Below are 11118 nucleotides of genomic sequence, written 5' to 3'. Positions count from 1 at the left end.
TGTCTGGCACACTGAGGACATCCCAGAGCACTCCTTTAGGAACATTTACAAGTTTATTCTCTAGGGGAACTTGTAGGGCACATCCCAGAGCACTCCTTTAAGAACATTTACAGGTTTATTCCCAGAGGTGCTTGTAAGGTACACCCCAGATCACTCCTTTAGGAACATTTACAGGTTTTCCAGGACCATTTACAGGTTTTCCAGGACCATCTGCAGGTTTTTTAGGGCCGTTTCCAGGTTAACCCTAGATGAACTTGTAGGGCAGGCGGGCGGGCAGGGTCTGCAGCTCCAGGCGCACGGGGCACTTGTAGAAGTGGCCGAGCAGGGTCTCGGTGTAGCCCTGCAGGAAGTAGAGCTTGTGGGGCGGCAGTGCCCGCGCCAGGAGGGCGCAGAGCACCAGCAGGTTCCCGCGGCGCTTCAGCACCGCCTCGTCCAGCAGCAGCCCCGGGAACGTCCCGGCCAGGAAGCGCCGCAGGAACGCGTCCTCCAGGGCCCGCGGGGCGGCGCCCGCCTCGCCACACAGGTTACCTGGGACAGAGGGGACATTGGGGACACTGGGGACATTGGGGACATTGGGGACACTGGGTCACTGCCCGCCCGCCTCGCCACACAGGTTACCTGGGACAGAGGGGACATTGGGGACACTGGGGACACTGGGTCACTGCCCGCCCGCCTCGCCACACAGGTTACCTGGGACAGAGGGGACATTGGGGACACTGGGTCGCTGCCCGCCTGCCTCGCCACACAGGTTCCCTGGGGGGACAGGGGACACTGGGGACACTGGGGACACACGTGTGGCATTCGGTGACCTCCCTGCTGGGCTGCACCTGCCTCGCCACACAGATTACCTGGGGGGACACACAGGGGACATTGGGGACACTGGGGACATTAGGGACACTGGGTCACTGCCCGCCCGCCTCGCCACACAGGTTACCTGGGGACACAGGTGACATTGGGGACACTGAGGGACCCTTGTCTGTGCTACACCTGCCTCACCACGCAGGTTCCCTGAGGGGACAGGGGACGGTGGCACTGGTGGCACTGGTGGCACCAGCCCAGCCGTGGTCCTGGCACCACAGGAGTTGTGTGAACTGTCCCCGGGATGCCCATGGGTATCCCCACCAGGCTCCCACGATGCCCACGTACCCCACACTGCCCTGTCCCCGCCGTGCTCCTGTGTCCCCACAGGCCATCTCCCTGTCCCCCATGTCCCCTGTCCCCGTGTCACGCACCGGTGTGCAGGGACAGCCAGCCCTTGCGGTGCCCGATGTGGTGCGGGGCGTGCGCCTGCTCGTACGTCACCAGCTTGTCACCCTTGCCCGCGCGCACCCGCGCCGCCCGCGCCTGTGGGGACAGCAGCGTCAGCGACAGGGTCAGGGGACAAGGGGACATTGGGGACAGGGACAAGGGACATTGGGGACATTGGGGACAGCGGGGTCAGGGACAGGGGACACATGGACAGGGGGACATCAGGGACAGCAGGGACAGGGGACAGCGGGGTCAGGGACATGGGGAAAGTGGGGTCAGGGGGACATGAGGACAGGGGGACAGCAGGGTCAGGAGACAGGGGACACGAGGACAGGGGACATCGGGGACAAGGGACAGGGGACATCGGGGACACGAGGATAGAGGATAGGGGGACAGGGAGACACGGGGTCGGGGAACAGAGGACAAGGGACAGAGGGGACAGCAGGGTCAGGGGACATTGGGAACAGGGGGACATGGGGACAGCAGCGTCAGGGACACGGGGACAGTGGGGTCAGGGAACAGCAGGGACAAGGGACAAGGGGACACGGCCGCAGGGTCCCCGAGCACTCACCTTGAGGCACACGGGGCTGGTGTGGAGCTGCCGGGCGGCGTTGGGGACGTGGAGGGCACGGGGAAGGACCTGCACAGGGGACAGGGCTGGGGACGGCTGGCAGGGGACATCCCGGTCCCCAGGGCTGGGGACATCGCAGTCTCCTGTCCCCAGCACAGCCAGCGTGTCCCCAGGAGCCGCACGGAGCAGCCCCGGTGTCCCCGCAGCAGGGATGTGACCCCACAGCTCGTGACGCTGTTCCCGGTGTCACCGCAGCCCTCGGACCTCTCATCCAGTGCCCCCCACCCTCAGCGTGTCCCATCCCCAGTGTCCCGTGTCACCCCCATTCCCAGTGCCCCCAGGCTAAGTGTGCCGCATCCCCAATGTCCCCCAAACCCGGTGTCCCTTGTCACCCCCACCCTCAGTGTCCCCCATTCCCGGTATTTCCCCATTCCCGGTATTTCCCAATCCCGGTATTTCCCCAATCCCGGTATTTTCCCCCATTCCCGCTCTCCCCTCACCCGCAGGCCCCGCGCGGCCGCCGCCATCTTGGCTGAGGGAGCGGCAGCAGCGCCCCCTGGCGGCGGGAGGGCAGCACGGGGGGGGACTGGGATGGACTGGGATGGACTGGGAGCACTGGGAACACTGGGAGCACTGGGGATACTGGGATGGACTGGGAACACTGGGAATACTGGGAGCACTGGGGATACTGGGATGGACTGGGATGGACTGGGAACACTGGGAGCACTGGGGATACTGGGATGGACTGGGATGGACTGGGAACACTGGGAATACTGGGAGCACTGGGGATACTGGGATGGACTGGGATGGACTGGGAACACTGGGAGCACTGGGGATACTGGGATGGACTGGGAACACTGGGAGCACTGGGGATACTGGGATGGACTGGGAACACTGGGAGCACTGGGGATACCAGGAGTACCGGGGGTCCTGGGAACTCCTGAACTGGGCTCCTCATGAGCGCTTACTGGGAGCAACTGGGAGCCTCTTGGTGCCTACTGGGAGCCTTTTGGGGCAGTCTCCCAGCTCCCTTGCCCCTCACCCTCCACTCTTGGGGTCTCCCAGGTGTCCCCCCTCCCATTCTGGGAGTCTCTCAGGCGTTCCCCGTCCACTTTTGGGGTCTCATAGGTGTCCCCCCCCCATTTTGGGGTCCCCCCCATCCCGGTGCCCACACACACACACTCAGCCCCCTGTGGGTGGCACAGCTTTATTCTGGGGGTGCCCCCGGGTGCCCCCCGCACTCGAAGCCCCCCGTCCCGTTTCGGGGGGCTCAGGGGAAGACGATGGAGCCCAGGGGGGGCTCGGGGGGGGTCCCGCGGCCGGGGGGCTGCCGGGGCCCCCCGTGGTGCCCGTACTGGAACTTGAGGCGCAGCTCGCCCAGGCGGGAGCGGGGCAGGATGTCGGGGATCCACTCGATGGTGAAGGGCGTGGGCTCCTTCTGCGTGGGGGACGTGTGGCCTGGGGGGGCACGGCGGGGGGGCTGCCTCAGGGGGCCCTGCTGGCCCTCCATGGACCCCCAAACCCATGGAGATCCCCCAACCCCATGGAGACCCCCCTTCTGCCCCTCCATGGACCCCCAAACCCATGGAACCCCCCCAACCCCATAGAACCCTCCCTTCTGCCCCTCCATGGACCCCCAAACCCATGGAGACCCCCCAACCCCATGGAGACCCCCCTTCTGCCCCTCCATGGACCCCCAAACCCATGGAACCCCCCCAACCCCATGGAGACCTCCCTTCTGCCCCTCCATGGACCCCCAAACCCATGGAACCCTCCCTGCTGCCCCTCCATGGACCCCCCCAAACCATGGAACGCCCCTTTCTTCCCTTCCCTGCTTCCCTGAAAACCCCAACCTCATTAACTCCCCTTCTCCCCTTCCCTGAACCCCCAAACCCATGGAACCCCCTCTGCCCTTCCTTGAATCCCCCCAACCCCATGGAACCCCCCTTTTCCCTTGCCTTGAAGCCCCCCAACCCTATGGAGAGTTGGGACCTCCTGGGGCTGTTTTGGGGTCCCACCCTGCCCTCCCCAGGCGGGTTTTGGGGCCCCATCCCGCCCTTTCTGGGGCTATTTTGGGGTCCCATCCTGCCCTTTCGGGGCACTGTTTTGGGATCATGCTCTGCCCTTTCTGGGGGTTGTTTTGGGGTCCCACTCTGCCCTTTCCAAAGCTATTTTGGGGTCCCACTCTGGCTGGCTGTTTTGGGGTCCCATCCCGCCCTTTCTGGGGCTATTTTGGGGTCCCACCCTGCCCTTTCCAAAGCTATTTAGGGGTCCCACTCTGGCTGGCTGTTTTGGGGTCTCATCCCGCCCTTTCTGGGGCTATTTCGGGGTCCCACCCTGCCCTTTCTGGGCACTGTTTTGGGGTCCCACTCTGGCTTTCCCAGAGCTGTTTTGGGGTCCCACCCTGCCCTTCCTGGGGGTGGTTCTGGGGTCCCACTCTGCCCTTCCTGGCTGTGTTTAGGGGTCCCACCCTGCCCTTCCTGGGGCTGTTTTGGGGTCCCACTCTGGCTTTCCCAGCTGGGTTTTGGGGTCCATTCCTGCCCTCCCCAGACCTATTTTGGGGTCCCACCCTGCCCTTCCTGGGCGCTGTTTTGGGATCATGCTCTGCCCTACCCGGGGGCTATTTTGGGGTCCATTCCTGCCCTCCCCGGGCCTGTTTTGGGGTCCCATTCTACACCTCCCAGGCGGGTTTTGGGGTCTCATCCTGCACTTTCTGGGCGCTGTTTTGGGATCATACTCCGCCCTTCCCGGGGCTATTTTGGGGTCCCACCCTGCCCCTCCCGGGGCTATTTTGGGGTCCCCCCGTGCCCCCCGAGCCTCACCGACTTTGAGGAAGGTCTGCAGCTCCAGGGGCCGCAGCGGGGGCTGCCTCTCGTGCGGGCCCAGCCCCTCGGGCACGCTCTCCACCTCCACGCGGGGGCTGCGGAAGGGCTCGTAGGAGCCGTCGCGGTTCTGCACGAAGCTCCGGGTGATCTCCAGCGGCACCTGCGGGCCGGGCAGCGCTCAGGGCCGGCCCCGCGGGGCTGGGGGGGCCCGGGGGGGCGTCCCGGCCTTACCTCGGGCGTGTCGAAGATCTGCTTGACCTGCAGGACGTTGGTGATGTGCCAGGTGTACTTGGAGAAGGTGCCCAGGGGCAGCGCGTCCCTGCGCACGAAGGCTGCGGGGAGGGGTCGGGGCGGGCTCGGGGGCTCCGGCCCCTCTGATCCTCCCTCCTCTTGGTTTTATCAGCCCTCTTTGGTTTTCCTCTCCTTCCCCCCTTTTCTCCTTCTTTTCCCTCCCTTTTTTGCTTCTTTTCCCCCATTTTTGTCTCTTTTCTCCCTTTATTTTTCCCCTCATTCCTCCCTTTATTTTCTCCCCTTCCTCCCACTTTTTAATTCCCTTTCTCCCTCCCCCCCCTCTTTTTTATTCCTCTTTTCCCCCATTTATTTTTTCATCCCTCCCTCTCCCCATTTTTCTCCATTTTGCCCCCCTTTATTTTTTCTCTCCTTTATTTTTCCATGCCCCTTTCCCCTTTATTTTCCCCCCTTTATTTTTCCCCTTTACTTTCACCCCCCTTTATTTTTCCCCTTCATTTTTCCATCCCCATTTCCCCCCTTTTTTTCCCTTTTATTTTTCCACCCCCTTTTCCCCCCCTCCTCTTTATTTTCCCTCCCTTTTTTCCCCTTTATTTTTCCTCCTTTATTTTTCCCTCCCCATTTTTCCCCATTACTTTTCCTCCCCTTAGTTTTTCCCCTTTATTTTTCCATTCCCATTTCCCCCCTTTTTTCCCCTTTATTTCCCCCCCTTTTCCCCTTTATTTCTCCACTCCTCTTTCCCCCACTTTATTCCCCCCCTTTATTTTTCCCCCCTCCCCTTTATTTTCCCTCCTTTTTTTCCCCTTTATTTTCCCCTTTATTTCCCCCCTTCCCTCCCCAGCACCCAAGAAAAACCCCGGAATCCTCTCTGTGCCCCTGCTCCTTGCCCCACACTCAGCTCCCAGCAGGATTTATTGTGTTTTCTCCCCTTTTTTGGGTGTTTTTCCCCTTTTTCCTCACCCGTGGTGGAGTTGGGCAGCCTCTTCTTGCCGCTGCCGCTGGAGATTCGCTGCTGCAGAGCCTCGAAGAAGGACTGGGGGATGTGGAAAACCAGCGGCTCTGGGTGGCCTGGGAGGGCACAGCGGGATCAGGGAGGGGCTGGGGGGCCCAAATTGTCACCCCAAAATGTCCCTGTGGCTTATGGGGTCAGCAGTGCTGGAATTCCCAGGGAAATGTTTGGGATTTGGAGGCCGCACCCGCCCTGTCGCTGTTTTGGCGTCACTGGGAGGAGAATGGGGAGGGCATGGTGACAGTGGCATGGATGGTGAGGGTACAAAATGGGACCAAAAGTGTTCCCAAATTATCCCCAAAAATGGACACAGAGTTCCCAAAATGGTACCCAAAGTATTCCCTGAAACGGACCAAAAGTATTCCCGAAAAGGGACCAAAAGTGTTCCCAAAATGTCCCCCAAAGAGCAGAGGGGCTTGAGAATTGTGGAATGGCTTGGGTTTCATCCCATCCCCAGTCCCTCCCCAGCTCTTCTGGAATGTTCCCTTCAGGCCCTGGAATGTGCTGGAAGCTCTCTCTGGATCTTCTCCCTTCTCTGGGTGAACATTCCCAGCTCTCCCTGGAATGTCCCATCTCCAGGGGAGCATTCCCAGCTCTCCCAGCCCGGCTCCAGGGACCCCACAAAAGCTCCAGGGGACAATCCCAGTCCTTCAGGAGCTCACTCACCCTCAAACTGGTAGTGCATGGTCTGGTGGATGCGCTCTGTGACACTGCCCAGCCACTCCTGGAAGGACAGGGACACCTGGGACTCATCCAGCGCCTGGGGACAGCCTGAGGGGACACCGAGGGGACACTGGAACATCACCGTGCCCCAAACATCACCCCAGGGCTCTGTGACACGGCCCAGCCACTCCTGGACCCCAAAGCTCCTCTGGTCCCACCATGGTCCCACACTTTGCACTGTCCCTGGTGGCTCCAACCTGGCCTTGGGCACTGCCAGGGATCCAGGGGCAGCCACAGCTGCTCTGGGAACTCCATCCCAGCCCCTCCTCATCCTCAAACCAGGAATTCGTTCCCCAAATCCCCATCAACCCGTGCCCACCCTGAGGTGGCAGTGCCCCAGGGCTCACCGTGTCTCTTCAATGAGGAGGATGATGAGGATGGGGAAGGTGAGGAGGAGACCACGGGCAGCTTCCTCAGGCTGCTCCTCCTGGGGGTGGGATGAGCTGGCTCTGGAGCCAGGAGGGGCCCGGGCACCTGCGGGCCTGAGGGAGGGATTGTCACCAAGTGCCACCTAATGTCACCCACTGTCACCTCCCTCCTCTGGGCTTCCACCCCCACACCACAACCAGGGACCCCCACGAGTTCCTAATGCCCGGAGCTGCTCCAGAGGTTCCACAGCTGGATCTGACCCCATGGAGCTTGTCCAGAGGTTCCCCAGCTGGATGTGACCCCACAGAGCAGCCCCCAGCCCTCCCCAGGACACTCACCTGTCCCCAGGTCCTTCCTCCTCCTCCTGGCCCTGGCAGCAGCCGCCCCCCGTGCCCGCGCTGTGGGGCCGGGGCCCCGGAGCAGCTGCGGGATCAGCGTCCCCTTGAGACCTGGGGACACAGGGACTGTCCCTAAAACATCCCAAATGAACCCCAAATGTCCTGCTCTGGGAGGGGGTTCAGAGCTCTCAGCCCTGCAGAAAGACCCCAAAGCCACTGGGATCTGTCCCCCAGCCCCAGTGGATCTCTGTGCTCACAGCAGGATGGGGCAGCACAAACCCAACGCCCAGGGGATTCGGGGCCATGGAATGGGCACTGGCAGAGCCCAGGAGGGTTTTTAGGGTGCCCCCCAAGCCCTGCCCACTCCCACCGCTGCCCAGGGGATTTGGGACCATGGAATGGCCCAGGGTGGGAGTTTTTAGGGTGCCCCCCAAGCCCTGCCCGCTCCCATTTCTGCCCAGGGGATTTGGGACCATGGAATGGCTGCTGGCAGAGCCCAGGGGGGGTTTTTAGTGTGCCCCCCACCCCTACTTGCTGCCCAGGGGATTTGGCACCAGTGGGGGTTTTAGGGTGCCCCCCAACCCCTGCCCAGGGGATTTGGGACCATGGAACGGTCCATGGGGCTTTTTAGGGTGGCCCCCAAGCCTTGCCCACTCCCCAGGGCATTTGGGACCATGGAATGACCCAGGAGGGTTTTTAGGGTGTCCCCCACCCCCTGCCCAGGGCATTTGGGACCATGGAATGACCCAGGAGGGTTTTTAGGGTGTCCCCCACCCCCTGCCCAGGGCATTTGGGACCGTGGCATTCCCAGCCCGCTCCCACCGCTGCCGTCGGCCGTGAGGAACTCGGAGAACTCCTGGGCCAGGCTCTCGTCGCTGGCGAAGGCGCAGATGCAGGCCAGGAAATGGATGCAGCGCGCGGGGGGCGACTCCTCCTCCTCCTCCTCCTCTTCCTCCCCCTCCTCCTCCTCGTCCTCCCGCCGCTCCCCCTTGGCACGGCCGCGCCCGGGCACGCGGCAGGCGCAGGAGAAGCGGCGCTGCCCGAAGCTGGCGTGCAGGTAGCCCAGGCCGTGCCCCGGGCCGGCCTCGCACTTGACCACCAGCACGCTCTTGGTCACCCTCTGCACCAGCGGCCCCGAGGGCTCCGCGGCCAACTCCCACAGGCTCCGCTTGGCCTCGGCGGGCGCCTGCACCGCGCCCAGCACCGAGCTCTTGAGCGGCAGCGGCGTGGCCTCGGCCCGGCAGCCCAGCGCCAGCTTCAGGTGCTGGCACTGCCCCTCGGCCCGGCCGGCGCAGGCGGGCGCGTGGCAGCGCCCCGAGCTCAGCTGGGTGATCAGGGTGCCCTCGGGGGTCCGGATGGCCGTCTCGGACACCCCCAGCTCCACGAAGCAGCGGCGCTGGCGCTGGCACACCGAGTACAGCCGGCCCCGGGCGCCGCCCAGCAGGCGCACGGCGTCGGCGGTGCCCGGGGCGCGGCGGGCGCCCGCCCGGAACACGGCCCCGCACGTCTTGTTCTTGCAGCTGAGCCCCCGCGTGCCGTTGTAGGTGCCGCAGCGAGGGCACTTGCGGATGCCGCGCAGCGTGGCCTTGCCCAGGTCGGACAGGAAGGACGGGGCCTTGGGCCTGCCCGGGCACGGGTCCATGGGGCTGAGGAGACATGGGAGAGGGGTCACGGGGGAACCTGGGCACGGCGAGCACCCTGACGGGCCCTGTGGCACCCCAGTGAGCACCCTGAGATCCCCTGTGCCACCCTGAGATCCCCTGTGCCACCCTGACGGGCCCTGTGACACCCTGAGAGTCCCTGTGCTGTGCCAATGGCCACCCTGAGTCCCTGTGCCACTCCAGTGATCATCCTGAGTGCCTGTGCCACCCTGACAGGCCCTGTGCCACCCCAGTGAGCATCCTGAGAGTCCCTGTGCCACCCTGACAGGCCCTGTGCCACCCCAGTGAGCACCCTGAGAGTCCCTGTGCCACCCTGACAGGCCCTGTGCCACCCCAGTGAGCACCCTGAGAGTCCCTGTGCCACCCTGACAGGCCCTGTGCCACCCCAGTGAGCACCCTGAGAGTCCCTGTGCCACCCTGACAGGCCCTGTGCCACCCCAGTGAGCACCCTGAGAGTCCCTGTGCCACCCTGACAGGCCCTGTGCCACCCCAGTGAGTACCCTGAGATCCCCTGTGCCAACCTGACAGGCCCTGTGCCACCCCAGTGACCACCCTGAGATCCCCTGTGCTATGCCAATGGCCATCCTGAGAGTCCCTGTGCCACCCCAATGGTCACCCTGACAGGCCCTATGCCACCCTGAGAGTCCCTGTGCCACCCCAGCAGACCCTGTGCCACCCCAATCGCCACCCTGAGAGTCCCTGTGCCACCCCAGTGAACAGCTGAGAGTCCCTGTGCCACCCTGACAGTGTCTGTGCCACTCTATCTAGTGCCTGTGCCACCCCAATGGTCGCCCTGGCACTCCCCGCGCCACCTCCCCTCACACCCGGGGGTCTCTCCCCTCACGGCCACGCCCGGGGTTTCCCCCCTCACCCCCAGCCCCCGGTTCCTATCACAGCCAGCCCCGGGGGTCCCGTCCCCCCTCACCGGCGTTTTCCGGCGTTTCCCAGCATCCCTCGCGGCCCGTGACGTCAGCTCCGCCGCCGGCCCCGCCCCGGTACCTGGGCCCCGTTACCGCCGCCGGCAGCGCCGTCAGAGCGGCTCCACTTCCGCCATCGGCGCGCTCCTATTGGCCCGCTGGCATCACGTGGTGCACCGCGGGGGCTGCTGGGAGTTGTAGTCCAAGGAGAGCTAAACCCCCCCACGATGCTTGGACTACAACTCCCAGCAGACCCCGCGGCGAGAATTCCCTTTTTCCCTCCCCAATTCCTCAATTTCCCTTTTCCCCCACAAAAATTTCGCCTTTCCCCCCCCAAATTCAGCCCATTTCCCCCCTCAAATCCCAGCAGCTCCACCCACCCCCTCTCAACCCCACCGCACCACCACCTGACAAAACACAGCACACACCAGCTCACTTTTTTCATTTTTCTTTTTTTTTTTTCCTAAAAAAAAAGTTTTTCCATATTTTTTTTCCATTTTTGTGAGTTTTTGTGTTTTTTTTTTAAAGGCTGGGCGAGAGGTAGGATAAAAAAGGGCGTTTTTTGGCCTCTGATAGATGAGGTTTGGGAGCTCTTCTCACCTTCACTCCCTTGTGAAACACACCTGGGCTACGGAGGGAATTTTACACAATGGATTAAAAACTTTATATTCCAAGAGATATCTCATATCCACAAAAAAAGAAGGACCAAAAAAGAGGAAGATTTGAGGCATAAATCACATCAAAAGGCTCCTTTGTGTCCTACCTTTAAATAAGGAAAACGTACAAAAGTGGCCGAAGGTTGTGCAAAAATTCTTCAATTTGCTCGGAATATTTTACAGAATCAGTACAGGAAAATGTAGAAATCAGTAAAAAATTAAAAAAAAAACAACCAAGCCCCGGAGGGATCTGTTTTAGCAACAGGAATTTTGCTGTCCCAGGGTGGGAATCTTGGCTCATGTGGGGAGATTTGGGCACTTTTGAGTCCCTTTTTTATTTTTATTTTTGTATTTTGTTTTTTTCCCCAGCATAAGGCAAAAACCCAGCCCTGAAAAACACACTGAGATCCACAAGAAAAGGATGTAAACGAAGATTTCTCTGGTAAAAAAGCCTCCTCCAAGAGGCTCCTTTCAAACAGAGCTGTGGGGCTGAAGGCACCTCCAGATCCCCACACTTTTGGCTTCTTTTGGGGTGGTTTTTTCCCAGCTCTT

General features: G+C 62.0%; 2 protein-coding genes across 2 annotated transcripts; both read right to left on the bottom strand.

Moving 5' to 3' along the window:
• Window positions 1-34: 34 nt before the first annotated feature.
• MRPS24 (mitochondrial ribosomal protein S24) lies at window positions 35-2350 on the bottom strand. Its single transcript, XM_058820297.1, has 4 exons — window positions 2320-2350; window positions 1820-1888; window positions 1233-1344; window positions 35-528 (listed from the first exon to the last, which is right to left on the bottom strand). Exons 1-4 carry the CDS (start codon window positions 2344-2346, stop codon window positions 245-247), a joined length of 492 nt encoding a protein of 163 aa, XP_058676280.1. The 5' UTR covers window positions 2347-2350; the 3' UTR covers window positions 35-244.
• A 675-nt stretch (window positions 2351-3025) lies between these two features.
• Window positions 3026-10039, bottom strand: C26H2orf42 (chromosome 26 C2orf42 homolog). The gene is made up of 9 exons (XM_058820288.1): window positions 9919-10039; window positions 8155-8978; window positions 7333-7443; window positions 6973-7107; window positions 6569-6673; window positions 5854-5961; window positions 4876-4976; window positions 4642-4804; window positions 3026-3277 (listed from the first exon to the last, which is right to left on the bottom strand). Exons 1-9 carry the CDS (start codon window positions 9942-9944, stop codon window positions 3090-3092), a joined length of 1761 nt encoding a protein of 586 aa, XP_058676271.1. The 5' UTR covers window positions 9945-10039; the 3' UTR covers window positions 3026-3089.
• Window positions 10040-11118: the final 1079 nt, after the last annotated feature.

The sequence above is a fragment of the Ammospiza caudacuta genome, chromosome 26, assembly GCF_027887145.1.
Source record: "Ammospiza caudacuta isolate bAmmCau1 chromosome 26, bAmmCau1.pri, whole genome shotgun sequence".
Classification (NCBI taxonomy): domain Eukaryota; kingdom Metazoa; phylum Chordata; class Aves; order Passeriformes; family Passerellidae; genus Ammospiza; species Ammospiza caudacuta.
This window is presented reverse-complemented; position numbering and strand designations above follow the sequence as displayed.